A 19,178-nucleotide genomic window follows, 5' to 3' on the forward strand; every position below is an offset into this window, starting at 1 on the left:
ATCTGGGGAACTCAGGAAGGCCAGATTGAGACCGCAAGGGGGACAGATTAGACTCCCAGGCCTGAGGTTCTGCACCCCTGATCTACAGTATACATTATCTTTACAGTCACAAACATACTCTTCATAAAGGCTTTACAAATATGTGTGTGTATGTGCGTGTGTATAATGATCTTCTAGTTCTGCCAGCATACATTTGTCACTTCACCCAGAAAAGGCTCAGAGTTGCCTCTGAATCAGTACAGAGTCAAACGTAAAAACAAAGGGGCTGTCACATGAACACACCGCCCCTCATCCTCCAGAATTCACCAACACCATTGGTTAAGGCGTAGGTGGCACAGCGCATACATTCCTCTGGCGTAAACCCAACCAGCGCGGTCCCAACAGTGTTTACTCCGCAGACTCTGGCCAACTTCTTAATGGAAGTCTCTATCAACTGAGGTGAAATGTAAGAGTACCTTTTCCCAAGAATGCTGTATGAAACATAGCCCAGCTCTTCACAAGTAGCTAATGGGTTGTCACAGTTCTCAAAGCTTTCCACATTACATGCGATTTCGATTTGCCCGCTGTGTGGGAAAGCCATGGCTTGCACACCCTTCAGGCCTCCTGCAGTACTTCCCCGGACAGAAGCTGCTATCTCCTTTGCTGTAGCCAAGTCTTGAGTGTCTACAGTCACATTGCAATTCATCACGTATGGGCTGGCCCCGACACCTGCAGTGATCAGAACGCAAATCATCAGTGTGAGCAGAGATGAATTATATTAGGCAGACATGCTTTTGCATCTAATTTTCAAGAGCAGACTGAAATGATGTTGACAGGCTCTCTGGTTATACATCAGACAAGATAAACCGATCTGTCTGTAAAATGAGAACCTGGATAGTATTCTTGATAAGGAAGCATTAGGGCCAGTGTGGTGTAGTGGTTACAGTGTTGGTCGGGGACTCGGGAGATCCAGGTTCAAGTCCCCACTCAGCCATGAAGCTCACTGGGTGACTTTGGGCCAGTCACTTACTCTCAGTCTAACCTACCTCACAGGGTCGTTGTGAGGATAATATGAAGAGAAGGACGACTATGTGAGGCATTCTGGATTCCTTGCAAGAAGAAAAAAGGCAAGATATAAATGCAATAATAGAAGTAATAATCTAAAAAATCATCTCGAAGGCCTGAGTTTGAGTTCTATGTCTGCACAGGTTCATTGTGTGGACACAGAAGCACACATCTGTCAGCCTCTGTACCCATATGTAAAACTGGAATACTACTGACCTATTTCATACAGCAGTTGGCTGGATAAGCACAATAAAAATAAAACTCAAAGGCACAATTATTGATTCCACCTCTGTTTTGCTTGCTCATTCATGTCCAGGGAATACACGTAGGCTGAATTCTGTATGCAGGTTAGTCTGGAGATTGCCCAAGCTCCCATGAGGACAGAGCCAACCTGGGACACGCCAACATATGTCTGCCACTACCTGTTGATTCACCCTAGCTTCTGAGCAAGAGCAACTCCAAGAGTTGCAGGTTAATTTTCAATCCAGGAAGGGGGAACTACCAGCTAACTCGGCAGCCAAACCTACACAGTCAAACCCCAGGCTGCAATTAAGAAGGTTTATTATGATTACGGATGAAAGAGGAGGAGAAACCCAGATAGCATTAAAATAACCAGTTTACACTCTTAAAAAAAAAAAACCTAGGGTAGATAATCTTAAAGAGGAATCTCAATCTTACTTGTGAAGAGCAAGGATCACCCATCATTTTCAGTAGGTGGCAAGGGTTGATAGGGAATAATCCCCATTCTTAGCCTTGTGAAACCAGGGAAGGTGGTTGGTGGGGGAGGTGGAGTGCCCAATTAGAGATGGTCACATGGACTTGGCACACCTCTAGGGGCAGAGTTGTGATGCTTGGGACTTGGTATGTCCAACACATACACATCGGAAGATGGACCACTGGCCTTTTCCAACAACCCAGGAAGGCAGAAGTAAAAAGTGAGAGCTGGGAGAGATTTCCAATCTGCTCCTGGTAAACAGAATCATCAGGGAGAAATCCCAGCCTGCATATATGGAAGATGCTTGAACCATGACAGGAAAGTTGCTATGACATGAGGCCTTGAGGCCAGTGTGCTGAGTACTTTTAAGGACACCAGTTTCTCAGACCTTTCTCTGTAGTAAGTACACTGAAACTCTCTGAAACCAGTGAGAAAGAGACATTCCTGGGCTGAGCATGTGCCCTGAGGCACCCTGTTCCTTAATTCTTAGCGAATGTCCACCTGGCTAAGCCACGATTTTGCACCTGGCTCCTTTTGGTGGACCTCAGAGTTCTAGTCAAAAGCAAAGGTGATCTCTCCCAAGCTGAAATCTGCCCCTCCTGACACTGGTGTTCCAGAATGGCACCCTAGGTATAAGGAGAAGCGAAGCTGGAGAAGTGGTAAGTCTACCAACAACTGAAGAGATACTGCCTGGGCCCCATGTACTCGAGGCCTAACTTCCAGCGAACAACATTCTTGTATCTTACTGCTCATGAGCAAGGGGCGAGGGGGGGGGCACTTAGGATAAAAAATCATTGCAAATTGTTCTACTTATTGTATATCATAGAAGAGTGTGAACGTTTAATATTTCTCTGAGGTCTTTGTGCTTTTTTTTTTCTCCTCCTTCAAATTCTGACTCATTGTCATTATAATTTATGATCCAGATCCTGGATAGAAATAAAGACCTTTACAGTGAACAGAAAGTAATGCAAGCTCTTGTGGTCAGATTGTTGAGGAAGAGGAAAAATAAAAACAAATGCACTAATTAACATCTGGTGTCTGTTCTCTCTTCTTCTTTTGCGAACGCAAATGCAGTATGTGTGTCAAAGCACTGGGAGTAATGGCTGTGAACTACACTATTAAGATCTGCTTTAAGGATTATTGTGGCAGGATGACGTCTAAAGCAACAGAGATTTTTAAAAATGATTCAGACATTTTTTTATTAAACAAAAGAATAGAAGCTGCTTTGTTTTATGCAGAACATTTCTAATACTGCAGTGCTATACATGACTACTCAGAAGCAAGTCCCATTCAGTTCAATGGGGCTTACTCCCAAGTACATGTGTACAGGACTGAGGCCTAAGTAGGTTCATTCAGCAGCACTTTTGCTCCTATTCTCTTGATATTTCTTTCCCTTGATTAAATATTTAACCAGCCTCATTCAACGGACTACACTGATGCCAGGACAGTCCTCAGTTGCAACACTAGACAGAATGTTGTGTGGCACAATTCATGTCCACTTAAGCTCCACTGACTTCAGCAGGATTTGGGCTGTTTGTGTGGAATTAATGCCACCCAAGCACTTAATTGAGGATGATGCTCAGGGATGACCACAGCGGGCTGTCACCCACAAAAGGCCATTTCTAAACTCACCACATGGAAACCGTATCTCCCTACAGAGCCAGGTGATTTGGCCATCATTATTCTCATTTACAGCACAATCCTGTACATGTCTACTCAGAAGTAAGCCCCGTTGAATTCAATGAGGCTTACTCCCAAGTTTAGTTTGGCTATGATTGTAGCCATAAGGATGGACCAGAGACAAGCCCCTGTCCAGAAGCACACTGTATGGGCAATCTGACCACAGGCAAAGGAGCAGAACCAAAAAGATACTTCTCTAGTCACTTATTTCCTATTTAGATGTATTAATCACCTATCAACCCAGTCCTCTAGGTGATGTATAAAATAAGTCAGACAAAAAACAGAAAAAAACCCATAATACAAGCAATACAAACTACAACACCAGGAAAGGGAAAACACATATGGAGAGCTACAACCATCCCATAAGAATTGTGGGAATATTTTTTTTCATTGCTTCCATTTAGTAACACTAGGCCTGGAAGAGCATCTTTGCACAGGGACAGTTTTCAGTTTTCACAATCTTTGCACAGACAGTTTTCACATCTTTGCACAGGGGCAGCTGGGTTGGCTCCTGTGTGAACAGAATGCTGAACTAGATGGACCCTTAGTCTGATCCAGCAGGGCTCTGCTTATGTTCTGTAGGTCCTCCCATTGTCAATATTTAGATGTAAGCTCCTTGGGGCGTGGACCACATTTTTTTGCTATGTTACATAGGGCGCAATCCTATACATGTTTAGATGGAAAAAGTCCTACAACCTCCATCATTCCATCAGTCTAAACATGCATAGGATTGCACCTTTACTGTGTAAAGAACTAGGTGCATTGACAGCCCTGTGTAAATGATTTTAAAAAAGAAAGAATTGCCATCAGCGATTGCATTTTATACCTGTTAAGCCATATCTTAAGTTAGGCGCTGCTCCTACATCAGGGATAACGCTGGCTCCTTTGAAAGCTCTACGGTCAAACCATTGCAGCTGTTTTCTTCTTTGAACAAGACTTCGCTTCTTTGGGAGGTCAGCGTGCCCAAAAAGAAATATGCTGCATCCAGGGGCACAAACCGCCAAGCTCTCTGCAATATCTGAAGGAAGGAATAGAAAGGATATACAATGAGAAGTTCTGTCATTGGCTTTTAAAGCTCTGAACTAGGGGGGCAAGCAACTCTATGCTCTCTAGATGCTTTGGACTATATGCTGGCTCAGGCTGATGGGAATTGTAGTCCAATACATGGCAGGCACCAGATTACCTACTGCCTACCCTAAACAGTTTGGGTCTTGGACCACCTTCACCCATGCTAACCTGCCTACACTGAGATGAGCATCAGAGTTAGTATTTTGCTGGGGGCATTGCCTATATGGTACTGTCTGGTTTTATTGTTGATTCTGATATCATTATTTTTATTGTTGTTCTTATTTTTTACTTATGTTTTGTGGTTTAAGGTTTTGTTGTATGTCACCTTCGGAAGGTTTACCCTAAAAGGTGGCTTATACATCTTTTAAAAAATCAATCAATCAATCGGTAGAAGAAACTCAACATGAAAGACTAATGCTATTGAGGGAATGCTTTGCAAAGCACTTTCTAATAGAAAATAGAAACTAAGCTACCATTAACAATTTAATATTGCATCAGCCTTTTTAATACCACGGGTTTTAATACCACAAACATTCACTACATTTTCCAATGGGGCTGTAAATGTTGGTGCAATTCAAGTTTAAATCATGCATTTTAAAAACCATATTCTGCTTGATCAAGAAAGTCCCTGGCCTTGGGGAACAGACTTCTTTTTGGTCCTATGCTCCCCAAAAAGTATTCTGGCTTCAGCATGGAAAATGGGGTGGAAATCCTTCATTTCAACTGCATGCTGGGAATATCTGATTTTCTGCTTCTTGATGCAGAAATTACACATTCGTTGTTGTGGATAAACGCCCTAAAGGGCAGCTGGTTTGAGAAAAGTTTCATTTTTTTTTTAAGGAAAAAAGTGGCAACTGGTTGCACAACATGATGTACAATTCTGCCAACTGTAGTTGAGCAATAATGATTCAGATCTACATTATACCACTCAGAGAGATCTCTGTGTATCCTTCTTCCCTCCCCCTTCCTTTTTCCTTTTGTTGTGTCTTTTTAGATTGTAAGCCTGCAGGCAGGGTCTGTCTTATTTAATTGAATATATGTAAGCCACTCTGGGAGCCTTTTTGGCTGAGGACCGGCATAAAAATACTATAAATAAAAAAATAAAATTGAAGGGGGAACAAGATAAACAATTAAGCCTGTTGCAAATGCCAACGTGCATGTGGTGTGCAATAATGAGTCCAATCTACAGTGCAAAAACAGCATATCCGCTTATGTGATCAGCAGTGCAATACTTACTCAGAAGTAAGTCCCATCGCATGCGAGAGAATTTACTCTCAAGTAAATTTTCAAAAGAGGAATGTTCTGTTTCGCCAGGCAGATTCAGTATTTTAAGTTTGTTTTTATATAATTTGGGTTTGTGTCAATTTTATTTATGCTAACTTCTGTTATTGTTATACAGATATGTGGTTCCCTTTGTTAAACTCTTGCTTTGTGATGGTCTGATGACTAGATACAAATAAACAAACCTGAATCGACTCCCAAGTGTGTGCATATAAGACTGCAGCCTAAGAGTCATAAGAGCATAAAGAAGAGCTCTGCTGGATCAGACCAAGGGTCCATCTAGTCCATCATTCTGTTCACACAGTGGCCAAGCGGCTGTCAATGGGAAACCACAAGGAGGACACGAGTGCAACGGTACCCTCCCGCCCATGTTCCCCAGCAAGTGAGGTACACAGGCATACTACCTCTGGTACTGGAAGTAGCATAGAGCCATCAGGACTAGTGGCCATTGGTAGCCTTCTCCTCCAGGAATTTGTCTAACCTCCTTTTAAAGCCAAGTTGGTGGCCATCACTATGTCTTGTCGTAGCCAATTGCCTAGTTTAACTATGCACTGTGTGAAGAAGTCCTTCCTTTTATCTGTCTTGAATCTCCCACCAATCAGCTTCATCGGGTGACCCCACTGGTTCTAGTAGTATATGAGAGAGAGAGAGAGAGAGAGAGAGAATGTCTCCCTACCCACATTCTTCACAACATACATAATTTTGTACACCTCTATCATGTCTCCTCTCACTTGCCTCTTTTCTAAGCTAAACAGTCCCAGACATTGGAACCTTTCCTCATAGGGGAGATGCTCCAGCCCCTTGATCATTTTAGTCCTGACCATGGGATGCAAGATGCCAGGGAGTGGAAAACTCCTCAGAAATAGGAGGGCAGGCATCATATGTTTCTATCTAAAACTATCATTTTCAAAGGACAATGCAGGCCTGGTTAGGCAGTTGCTAGTTGCAGTGATTTAGTGGTGCAGGTGCTCATCATAACAGTCTCCACAGTCACGCTCCAAAGGACAGGCCAAAAATGCAGGCAGTGGTATTGATCCATATCAACAAACCAGTTCTAGCAGTTTGTCTCTGCCAAAAGCAGATATGTTGTAAAGCAAATGGGTCTTAATGGCCCATTCAAGACCAAGCCACCCCATAATACTTTGCTTTACGGCAAGGAACAATATATTGTTGCTGGGAAAATTCATTTCCCCCCAGCTACTGTGTGTGAATTGCAACTAAACTCAGAGGAAAGAGGGAATTCTGAGGGGGGTGGCAGATGACATCAGCGGCCCTGCTAATAAAAACGTGCTGGTACGGCATCCTTGCGAGCTCTGGCTCCACTATACTGCTGGTTAGGTGTGAGGCAGAGGCTCTTCCCTCACTGACTCCAGTTTGTCGTCTTCTGCTTCTCCCTGCAGAGAGCGTAAGCCCACCCCTGCCAGAGCCATCGCAATCTTCCTCCACACCATCTCGATGGCAGGCATTTAGCCGGCGACCACATCGAGGACCTTTGCGCTACATGAAAACTGCGATGTTCCACTTCTGCTTACTTCGAGCCACCGTTCCACACTCTTCCATGTCAACACCAGACAGCGGGTAAATGGGCACCAAGTCTACTGAACCCAAGCATGGATGGATTCCAGCATGCGCCGCCATATCAATTGATGCGAAAGCTTCTAAGCAGGCAGCAACAACACAGCTGCCTAACAAAAAAAGGAGAAAAAAATCCTAACATGAATTACTAATTAAATCTGAGAGGGAAAACTAGAGCTTAGTCGCCCTTGTCCAAAGTACATTAAAGGGACATTTCATTAAAACACACACACAAAGAAAGGACAGAGAATAACATTTTCCCAGCCTCTCTACAGTGATCATGTAGACCCTCTTCCTTATTTACACTAAGCATTAATTTTGGAAGAAATGTCAAGGTCTTCTAACTCTTACCAGCCTGCCCACCTTGAAGAAGGGCTGTTATGTGCTACAAACATATTAAAAAAAATGTGTAACAAGGCAGCCCACTTGTCATCCTGCCAGCTCTGCTACTGAATCACAAGTTCTACAAGGGTTTATTTCTTACTGAAGTACTCAACGCTACCATGTTAATATTTACAGCCACTTGACGTCCTCCTGCTAACTTTGTCTGGCAAATTTGCTTTTGATTCACATCATAAATGTCCCCACAGAATGTTCCTAGGATAAAAGATAAAAAGAGAATCTTCTATTCCATTCCTCCAACATACACTTGGATTTCAAAAGTGAGCTTGGCCTATGCAATAACACATTACGCAGGAAACAAAAGCAAGCTCTTGACAAGGACGCTAATCTTTAAGGACACGGCATCTAAACGATGCACCCCTCTTAAGTCAAGCTGAACGCAAACGTTTTCATCAACTGTAATGTTGGCCCACAGCTGTGAACGCACGTGCAGTTTTAATTTTGTCTCTTAAAAAAAGATCGCAATGAAGAGAAACAATGCCGTCCTTGGAAATAATCAATGCCCATTTGCAAGCGATCCCCACCCTCACCCCCACGCTTAATTATGGGCAGAATCCATCCCACTGCTTGGTTCGGGGACACAGTTCTTGAGAATGAGTAGTTTTATTCCAGTTCTAGACTCCATGTATGGCTTAAATGAGTTACTTTTAATTAGTATGGTTTTATGGTGATTTTCAGAGCAATCCTATGGTCCCTGGGAAAGTGTCCCAGGGACCATAGGGTATTTTGGATTCCCCCTCCCGAGGCCGTAGACACCCCTACAACCTTGGGAGGGGGAATCTGGCCTCGGAGGCTTCAGCCTCCCAGCTGCAGTGGAAAAGAAGTGCAGTGGCTGCTTGACCTCGTAGAGGTCAAAAGTGGGGCGTTCTGATGAAGTGAGGGGAGAGGAGCGGAGAGGATCTGCAGGGTCCTACGGCCTCTCTAGTGCCTGTCCCCACCCACTGCCTGCAAGTGAGCGAGATGGGCCCACCTAGCTGTTTGGGGGGGGGGGTTAAGGAGGAGGAGGAACGGGAGGTAAAATCGGCTTCATCCTCCTCCAACCCTGCTTGGCTCTTCACTGCAGGGTACAGGAAGGAACGGATTGGATTGCTCCATAATGAGCTCCATCATGATTGCTCTCTTATTGATTTAATGTATCTCTATGCAGCACCTCAAAGAGACACCTCTCACAATGGCTAACGGGATTAAAAATATGTCGGTAATAAATGCCTAAAAACCATATAAAAGGGATTAAAAGGAAGAGCCAGAGAGAACAGTAAAAAAATCCTCAACATCTTATAAAGCCAGGGCAAATAAAAAGGCCTTTGCCAGGTGCTGAGAAGACACTGGGACCAGGGAAATCCTTCTCTGGCACTGTGGAGCCCGTTCTGCTCCCTGGTATACTGGCTTATACCAATTATTGTCAATGAAACAGGCTGGACGTCGGCTAGAGCGCAAGTGGCGCAAGACTCGAAGTGAAGACGGTCGAGCACGCGCTAGAGTGCATAATCGTGCCTATTGCGTGGCAGTGCGGGAAGCAAAGAAGGTTTATTTTGCTGCCTCCTCAAGTAGCCATCCAGCAGAGCTCTTCCAGGTGGTCCGGCAGTTGTTAACATCTTCCCAGTAAATAGGGCCCTGGCCCCGTCAAGGACCCGCTGTGACCTTTTTGCATCTCACTTTGAGGGCAAAATCACTTGTCTCCACAGCGACCTTGATGCTGTTGTTAGTGCAGTACCAGTTGAGGTGTCTGATGCCACCAACTGCCCGATTTTGTGGGATCAGTTCCAGTGGTTACGGCCTGATGATGTGGACAAGATGCTTGCAATAATGCGACCGACCACGTGCCCTCTTGATCCCTGTCCCTCCTAGCTAATAAAAGCCAAGAGGGTATGTCTGGGTGGGTCCAGGGAGTGATGAATGCTTCCCTATGGGAAGGGGTGGTCCCTGCTCTCCTTAAGGAGGCAGTACTGTGGCCATTCCTGAAGAAGCCCACTCTTGACCCAACGGTATTAGACAACTACCACCCAGTCACAAATACTCCTTTTCTAGGGAAGGTACTTGAGATGGTCATGGCGGACCAAATGCAGGCGCTCTTGGAGGATACGGATTATCTAGACCCATTTCAATTTGTGTTTCGTCCTGGTTACGGGACTGAATCAGCCTTGGTCACCCTGATGGATGACCTTTATCGAGAGAGGGACGGGGGAGTGCAACCCTGTTAATTCTGCTCGATCTCTCATTGGCTTTTGATACCATCGACCATAGTATCCTCCTGGATCGACTCCGTGGGATGGGTATTGGAGGCTCTGTGCTACAGTGGTTCCGGTCCTACCTATGGGGCAAATTTCAGACAGTAACTTTGGGTGACTATTCCTCGGCCCCTTGGCAATTGAGCTACGGGGTGCTGCAGGGTACCATCTTGTCCCCAGTGTTGTTTAACATCTATATGAAACTGCTGGGAGTGGTCATTTGGGGATTTGGAGCTAAATGCCATCAGTATGCTGATGACACGCAGCTCTATCACCCTGTGACATCTGAATCAGGAGAGGCTGTGCAAGTCCTGGATCAGTTCTAGACTCAGTAATGGGCTGGATGAGGGCCAATAAACTGAAGCTGAATCCTGGCAAGATGGGAGCCCTGTGGGTGAGTGGTTCCCAGGTCCGGGAGATAGGCTCATTGCCTGTTCTGGATGGGGTTGCACTCCCTCTGAAAGATCAGGTCCCTAGTCTGGGAGTACTCCTAGATCCATCATTGTTGCTGGAGGCCCAAGTGGTCGCAGCAGCTCGGAGTACCTTTTGCCAGCTTCGGCTGATTCGCCAGCTATGGCCTCTCCTGGACAGGGATAGCTTGACCACGGTGGTACAGGCATTAGTAACCTCTAGACTGGATCACTGGAATGGGCTCTATGGGGGGCTGCCCTTAAGGCAGGTCCGGAAGCAGAATGCACCAGCTCGGCTGCTGTCAGGAGCTGCCCCTTTTCAGCGTGTAACTCCTTTGCTGAGGGAACTGCACTGGCTGCCTATTCGCTACCAGGCCAGATTTAAGGTATTAGTACTAGTGTACAAAGCCCTAAACAACTTGGGACCAGGATACCTGAGGGAGCGCCTCCTTCCTTACCAACCTGCCCGGTCACTGAGGTCATCAGAGGGCATGTTCCTGGTGGTTCCACATAGACCCATGGCCCAGTTGGAGCCCACCACGAGAAGAGCCTTCAGTGTGGTGGCCCCCTTCCTGTGGAATTCCCTGCCTTTAGAGGTCAGGCAGGCGCCAACATTGTGTTCCTTCTGGCGCCTCCTGAAGACATTATTTCAAGAGGCCTTCCTTGCATGACCAGCTATGATTTGTTAAATTCGACTTTGTTGGGGTTTGTCTTTTTAAAAAATGTTTTAACTCTTTTAACCCGTTGTTTTATTCTTTTACCATGTTGTTCACTGCTCCGAAATGTTCTGATGTGGAGCGGTATTGTAAATAAATAAATAAATAAAAATATAGGGCAGTGGTCCTCCAGATGTTTTGGCCTACAATTCCCATCAGCCCTCACCATTGGCTATGCTGGCTAGGTCTGATGGGAGTTGAAGGCCAAAAGATCTGGAGGTCCACAGGCTGCCCACCCCTGATCCAGGGAGAGCATTCCAGAGGAGGGGGGGCAACTGAAAAGGGTCACCACCTGCCTAACCTCTGAAGGTGGGAGAACTTGGAAGAAGAGCTTCTGAGGAAGATCTCAATAACCATGCATTTGGGTGGGGGTACTTAGCCACCTCAAGCATGGAACGAGGAGATAAATATTTAAATAAAATAAAATAAAATACATGTATTGGCATGCGGGGGGAATCCTCAATGAACCAGGCCAGGACCTAAAAGCCATGAGATGTCCTGCATATATTTAGCTTCCTCCTCGTTCAACTGTTAGGGCAGGGGCAGGCAGAAGGTAGATCCAAATCTACTGGTAGAACTCTGGGTGATTTGCAGTAGATCAGCACAGGTTTCTGACTCCCAATGGTTTAACTTTTAAATTGTGACACGAAAAAACCTTTCTGACTCCTAAATTAGGCTGCTGGAGTCAAGAAAGCTCAGGGGAAAACAGGATTAGATTTGTGAGCGAGCACCAGTTCTGGTTCTGACGGAAAAAAAAACCTCCTTGGATGAGCATGTGCCCAGAGGCACCTTGTTCCTCAGTTTTATGGCTGCCTTTCTAGGCCACCATTTTGCAACTGACTCCTACTGCTGGACCTCGGGATTCTCGTGGAAGACAAAGTAGGTCCCGTATGAACTTCCTCACATTTTAAGATCTTACAGCGATCTGTAAGATCTTAAAGTGTGAGAAGATCCGTGGGCCTTCTCTAGCTGGGATTAGACTGGCATCAGTTAAGAGCAGACCATTTTGACTGTGTGGCCCTGCACCATGTAACCTTCTTCTCCAGGAAGTCAGTGGGGCTAGTTCCCTGATGAGCTTCAGAAGGCAAACCACAGTCTTCCTGTGTCCTGTCTTCAGGGTGAGGTAACTTCCTGAATTTATTTCCTCCTCTTTGCACATCTGATTTAATGTTGTTGATTTTAAGGACATTTCCATTGATCTTTCAACGTTTAATCTATTAACAGTTTTATTGCTTGGGCGTGTTCTGTTTTTCCAAGTTTTCCAAGCCATGTCGTGTGCGTGTACCTACATAGCAGAAAGGCAAGATCAGGGATGGGGAACCTGGGGCCCTCCAGAAGTTGCTGGACTACAGCTTCCATTATCCCTGACCACTGGACCAGCTGGCTGGGGATGATAGGACTTTGAGCCCAACATCTGGAGGGCCCGAGGTTCCCCACCTCTGATATAAATGGAATAAATGGGCAAGCTAATGAGGAGCAACAAGAGTTTAAGGTCTAACCAGGGTACAAGAACCAAACTGCACAGTGATGGTGAAGCTTGTATTTGTATGTAACTGCCTTTCACCATAGCCATGGTTTAATTTGCAATAAACTTTACTTTATTCCTAGGTTAAAACCCCTCAGAGCAAAGGGCTGGATGTGCCTGATTTTGTCTGATCTCGGAAGATAAGCAGACTCAGCCCTGGTTTCAATCAGGCTTCCTGCACTGAGCAGGGGGTTGGACTCGATGGTCTTGTAGGCCCCTTCCAACCTTATGATTCTATGTTTCTTCTTGAATTTGGAAATACGTGCTCGTGCTTGCTACTTATATAAGTTTTCAACTGAGGTTTGTTTTTCAAAGTCCTCATTTACTAGAAATGAGAGCACGTTTTTGGCTTACAGCACAATCCTAGGCTTGTCTCTTCAGATGCATGTGCCGTTGAGCTCAATGGGTCTTATTATCAGATAAGCGTTTGTAGGCTTGCAACCCTAATGTCTCAAAACACCACCTTCAGAGGAAGGAAAAAAAGTAATGTGTGTCAGAATATTTAACATATTTCTTTTTTTAAAAAAAACTTACCAAGCCTGTCAACTGGAGCTGCAATTGTTATGACAGACCTGTTATAGTCATAGTCAGAAAATATGTTAAGCACTGTGGCTTGGGGACATGTCTGACCTACGGGAAGAAAAAAGAAATGGATCACTCTTTGTGGTCCAGATACCAAGGCCTCCAATTCAATTAAGCACATGCTACATTTTAAAGAATTACACCCTGATCCTACACTCATTCACTTGTAAGTAAGTTCTATCAAGCTCAATGGAATTTACTCAATGGAACTTATAAGCCACCTAGGGAGGGCTTTAACCCTTAAAAGTGACCTAGAAATATTTCAAATAAATAAATAAGCATGATTAAGATTGCAGTCTTTAGTAATAAGGGCCATAAGTATATATTAAGTAAACATTGACCAGTTTTGTCAAATGCAATGCAGGGCTGAAACTCTTAGAGCATATCTACACTCCAGAGGCCCAAAGAAACAGATATACAGGCAGCTGTTTTCACATAAATCTTCTTACTGGTATAAGTAGGGCAGGGAAGGAAACTCATGGCACTGCAAGGCCTCAGGCATTCACTGTAACATACAGTTTACTCATACAGTGAACTTTACAAATCAACCCAGAAGAAATAATCAGGCAAAACCCCTACCACTACTATGTGAACACCACTACCACCTTGAAGTAGTAGAACATGCTAGTTAGCAACTGGCAGATTAATGGCCTGCTCCTGTATAACGGATCATGCAAACCGCACTCAGAAACTCTTCCCCCAAACTGAAAGGCTGCAATTTAGTATGACTTCAGAAACATATGGCACAAAACTGCTGACCAAAATATAGCCTATCATAAAATCAGAGAGCTGGAAGGGACTCAGTATATCACTTAATCTCCTGCTCTAAGACAAGACATACTATACCTATGGCAGCCTTCCCCCAACCTGGTGCCCTCTGGATGTGTTGGACAAAAGCCTCCATCGTCCCCAGGGGGGGATGACAGGAATTGGTCCAACACATCTGGAGGGCACCAGATTGGGGGAAGGTTGATCTACAGCATCCTCAACAGATGCCTGAAGATTGTCATGATCTTCTGTTTCAGTGTTTTGCTGGATGAGAATGGAAAACTCACACCATCCAGACCTGAATGACCTTTCCTAATTAGAACTTCATTTGTGTCAGGATTCAGACCCAGGGCTTTTCTATAGCAGGCATTTATTGTGTGCTTGTCATTCCCTACTAACAGTTGGTTACAGGTTCTTTAGACAACCTTGTGACCCTCCAGTTTCGCTTCTGTGTCTAACCAGCACTTCCCCAAGTTTTTCAGGATTTAATTGTAAAAGCGAAAGGAAATGCTCTTTTTACTTCTGTATTTGTGCTATTCCACTATACCACAGTACCACCTAGATGTTATGTAGCAGAAAAGCAGGAAAGGAAACGCTCCTCGTGTAGTGCTCAGACCTCAATTCTGTGATGAAACCAAAAGTAGATGATGCTGATTAACAGCATAGTGTAGAAAGGCTCCTAGAATCTGACTCCATTACCAGGGCTGAGTCCTGGAATATGTGAAGTGCCTCTTAAGAATGCGCAGAGTGAAATTCCCTCACCACATTAACTACAGCTTGTCCCCACAACACTTATGTTTTAAAAACAGAATTTCTGGGGGCAAGACAGGCTTCCAGGCCTGTTTGGGCCCTGGCACCAATCTTTTTAAAATCAAGTCCTGCTTCCAATTTACTTCTATTTAAAACTGTTATTTGAAAACCTGTTTAAAGAAGGCAAGACCTTAGCTCAGTAGCAGAGCGTATGGTTTACATCCGGAAGGTCCCAGCTTCGATCCCTGGCATCTCCAGTGTTTTGTTGGTTTATTTATTTTTTAAAGAGGGGCAAATAGCAAGCTCTCCAGTGTTTCAAGCAGAGGTCTTTCCCCAGAGCTGAGGCCTGTCAGAGCAAACAATAATGGGCCATATGGACAAATAATCTGAGCTGGTATAAGGCACCTTCCTACATTATGACTTTCCCAGTTAAACAACCCTTCAATGGAAGATAACATGCAGCTGCTTTGAGGACTATCAACGCAAGTTTCCAGTAATTAGGTGTGAGTGGTTATTTGGCTCCACTGGTTATGCAGCCAAAATGGCTCCCCCCCCCCCCACACACACACAGACAAAAGAAGGAGGTATCAACAGGCCTGAGGGAACTTCAAGATTGGCAGATGTACAAAAAACATTTAGGAAAAAGCTCTAAGGCCCCCACTGCTTGTGCAATCGCAATTTAGCGCTTCCAGGGCAACCCAAAAAGAACAGAAATGTTCATTTCTGGAAGGAGGCAGGTCAGCTGAGCTTGCAGGTTGTGGACCCCCGATATTTATATAGTGCCATCCATGTACATGATCTAGCTAATATATTTCCATAGGCAACACATAATTAATTTGTTGTTGTTGTTTTAAAAAAGAGGGGCAAATAGCAATCCTATTATTTATTTAAAGTATATTTATCTTGCCCTTCAGTCCAAAGACCCTCAAGTCAGCTTACAATGTAACTTAAACCACTTACAATATACATGCAAGAATAATGAGGACAAGAACAAAACTTCACAAGATTGAGCTGTTGTACTGACTGCAGAAAAACTAACTGACCGCTCAACAGAATAAAAAAGGTCGTAACAGCCAATCTAAATACTGATGATCACACATATCTCCTAGGGGAGAGAATTCCCCAGCTTAGGTGCTTTGACAGAGAATGCCCTATCCTGTGTTCCAGCCAATTGGACAAACTTATTTCCCACTTATTTGGAAGTTAAGTCCAAGTGAGGATTCAATAGGACTTACTTCCAAGTAAAAAGGAACATTGGGCTGCAGACAGCTTAATTTTATCTGGATTGTGTATATTCCAATAATTTGTATTCTTTTCTTACCATTCCTACAAACAGCAGCATTTGCAATTTTCTCAACAACATTCCTTTTTCTTCCTTCCGAAATATTTAGCAAACAAGCAACCAAACGGATTCCTGTTCGGCCAAAAGCCATTTTCATTCCTGCAACAAAAGTAAACATAAGGCAGGGATGGGGAATTTCCTGATGTTGTTGGGCTGCAACTCCCATCATCCCTCACTATTGGCTAGGACAGCTACAGCTGATGGGAACTGCACTCCAACAACTTTGGAGAGCCACACCCTCCCCACTCCTGACATAAGGGGTCCTCCTTAATTCCACAGAACAGACACAGGCCCCCAATAACACACTTCAAGAGTGGAGTTAAACAGTTCTTGCTCTCTCTACACGAGTTGACTGCTTTCAGCCACTTCACAGGATTCCTAAGCACATGGCAAAGTTACTACACAAAAGTTATTTTCATGCCACCATTCCCATTTATCTTGTGTAAGCAAATCATAACATATGACAATCCTACGTGGATGTAAATGCCTGAGTCAGCGTTCTCTGGGAAGTCTGGATAGGAACCACTTTCTAGAGCAGGGGTGCCTCAGGCCCATAGGCCAAATCAGGCGTACCAATCCAGCCTTCCAGGGTTTCCCAGATGGTCACACCACTCCCTCTGGACCCAGCCCCTTTCCTCAGTCATCAAACATTTGGTGGTTTCCTGGCTTTTGTGCAGTTTTTTCCCCCATTCTAAAAGGTTGAAATGCCTCCCTGAAAGCTTGGCTGCTGGTAGTGAGAGCCTTAAGCTAAAATATGCCGGTATTTCTAGCATGGTCCCTACCCACCCCTGGAATGCAGCCCCCAAGGAGTGTACCCACAGCAATTTACTCGTGTCACATATTAGGAACCACACGATGAAGCTTTGCCTAGCAAGCCCGCAGTGGGTAGGTCCAGCCAGTGTTCAGCAGGTTTTCTTTCATTCTTACAGGATACATTTTCTTCCATTGTTATGGGCCACATGCCATATTTAGGTTGCAATCCTAAAAGAAAACCTACTAGGGAGGAAGTCCCATTAAGCACAATGGTGGGTCTTACTTTCAAGTAAAAACACCTAAGATTGCACTGCTAATATTTTCCCCTGCTTTACAACTTATGCTTGCCTTTACCTGCCTTGACGAATCCCTAAACTAAAGGTTTCCTAGAAGGAGAGGTTGCATCCCCAAATCCAGAGCCTTACTGGCAGCCTGCGTACAATGCAAACTAATACCCTGTTCAGCTCGGCCGGTTGAGGGGTTTTGCCACTTATCAGCCCGCAGCGGCGTCTCCCTATCTGTGATCCCGATCAGATCAGGCAGGAGGGACGCCAACTCTGCAAAACGCAGAGGCCAAGCAAGCCGACGCTTTCAGCGCCGCTCCCTTCCGGGGTGCAAGCAGCACGTGGATGTTCGTACTGAAGCTGACCCGCCCCCATCCTCCCGTTTGCCTTTTCCTCGACGCCTCTTCCGGGAAATTGACGGGGGACCATTTTTACGCCGCTGCTGGTGGAGAACGAGGGCGCGCGTCCCGGGCTATAGTATTTCCTCGGCGCGAGGGGTTATTTCGCGCTGCGATGTGAGCAGCTTTAGATTTCTCCCCCTGCTGCTGACGATTCGAACCAACAGTTCAAAAGCTTCTTCCGTTCCTCTGCGGAGGAAAGAGCTGTGATTTTTTTTTATTTTCTGTTGGATGCTGCCAGCATAGCAAGGGAGGGTTGCCAACCACCGCTGCCTTACCAAAAGAATATCCTACATTTCAAAACATCCCGCTTCAGCTTCTCATCGCACTTCCATCGATGAAGGACCGATTGACGGGGCCGTCCATAAAGTGTATCACACTTTCACGTGTCTTTTTGAAAATCCATTTGAAAGTATGTACCTATAAATCTATATAAAAGAAGAATATAGATCGCAATGTATCCTGGCCGTTTTCTTCCTAAAATTAATTAAAGCAAAAGTCCCCTAAGAGCAGCAAATTGTTACTATTTAATTTCCCCAAAGGACAAAAACCGCCTGCGCATTTCATTTAAACTATGTTTCACTGCCTGAACAACGTTAATATATTTTCTCCATCAGAATGCCCTCCATGTAGATAGGAATGTCATCTCTTTTTTTTTTTTTAATTTTTGTGAACTGCCCAGAGAGCTTCAGCTATTGGGCGGTATAGAAATGAAATGAATAAATAAAAATCTTCTGGGACATTTTCTTCACAACTTATTTTACATTTACCAGAATGGGGCAGGAGGCACACTCAAAATGCAAAGTGCCACCTTTATCATAGGTCAGTTATGTCCTGTTCAAAAGCGTTTCTCAAGCTGAGGAAAACAACACCTATGCATGGTATCCGTATGTGTGCATAAGCAATAATTTATGTATTCATTCTATGTATTTTATCCCACCCTTCAATTTAGATGCCTGGGAAAACAGGAAAGTCTTCCCCTGGTGTCTGAAAGACACAGCTCTGGGGCAGTGCTTTGCAGTGGTTCCGCTCCTTTCTCTCAGGACAGTTCCAGATGGTGTCGCTCGGGGATAGTTGTTCCTCGGAGAAGGAACTATTATGTGGAGTCCTTCAGGGCTCCATTCTATCCCCAATGCTGTTTAAAATCTACATGAAACCACTGGGAGAGATCATTAGGAGGTTTGGGGATGAGTGTTATCAGTATATTTCTCCTTATCATCTTAATCCAAGGAAGGTATGACTCCTCTGAATGACTGCCTGAACTCAGTAATGGGCTGGATGAGGGAGAACAAGCTGAAGTTGAATCCAGGCAGGACAGAGGTGCTCATCGTGAAGGGTCCTAATTCAGGTATTGAGGCATGTCAACCAGATCTGGATGGGGTTGCACTCCCCCTGAAGGAGCAAGGTTGTAGCTTGGGGGTGCTTGATCCAGCCCTGCTCCTGGCACCCCAGGTGAAGGCAACGGTGAGAAGTGCCTGTTACCAACTTCAACTGATATACCAGCTATGCCCATTCCTGGAACATGTGGGCCTGGTAACAGTGGTGCACACGCCAGTAGCTTCTAGGCTTGATTTCTGTAATGCGCTGTACTTGGGGCTGCCTTTATATTTAGTTCGGAAACTTCAACTGGTACAAAATATGGCAGCCAAGTTGGTCT

At 44.8% G+C, this 19,178-nt stretch overlaps 1 protein-coding gene across 1 annotated transcript; it reads right to left on the reverse strand.

Moving 5' to 3' along the window:
- Positions 1-268: 268 nt before the first annotated feature.
- Positions 269-16,183, reverse strand: FTCDNL1 (formiminotransferase cyclodeaminase N-terminal like). The gene is made up of 5 exons (XM_084829968.1): positions 16,066-16,183; positions 13,179-13,274; positions 7,321-7,473; positions 4,266-4,457; positions 269-708 (listed from the first exon to the last, which is right to left on the reverse strand). The coding sequence occupies exons 1-5, from the start codon at positions 16,181-16,183 to the stop codon at positions 269-271; spliced, it is 999 nt and encodes a 332-aa protein (XP_084686094.1).
- Between the last annotated feature and the right edge of the window lie 2,995 nt (positions 16,184-19,178).

The sequence above is a fragment of the Heloderma suspectum genome, chromosome 1 (assembly GCF_057233095.1).
Source record: "Heloderma suspectum isolate Gila_16-S chromosome 1, 16-S_ref, whole genome shotgun sequence".
In the NCBI taxonomy this organism is placed as follows: Eukaryota; Metazoa; Chordata; class Lepidosauria; order Squamata; family Helodermatidae; genus Heloderma; species Heloderma suspectum.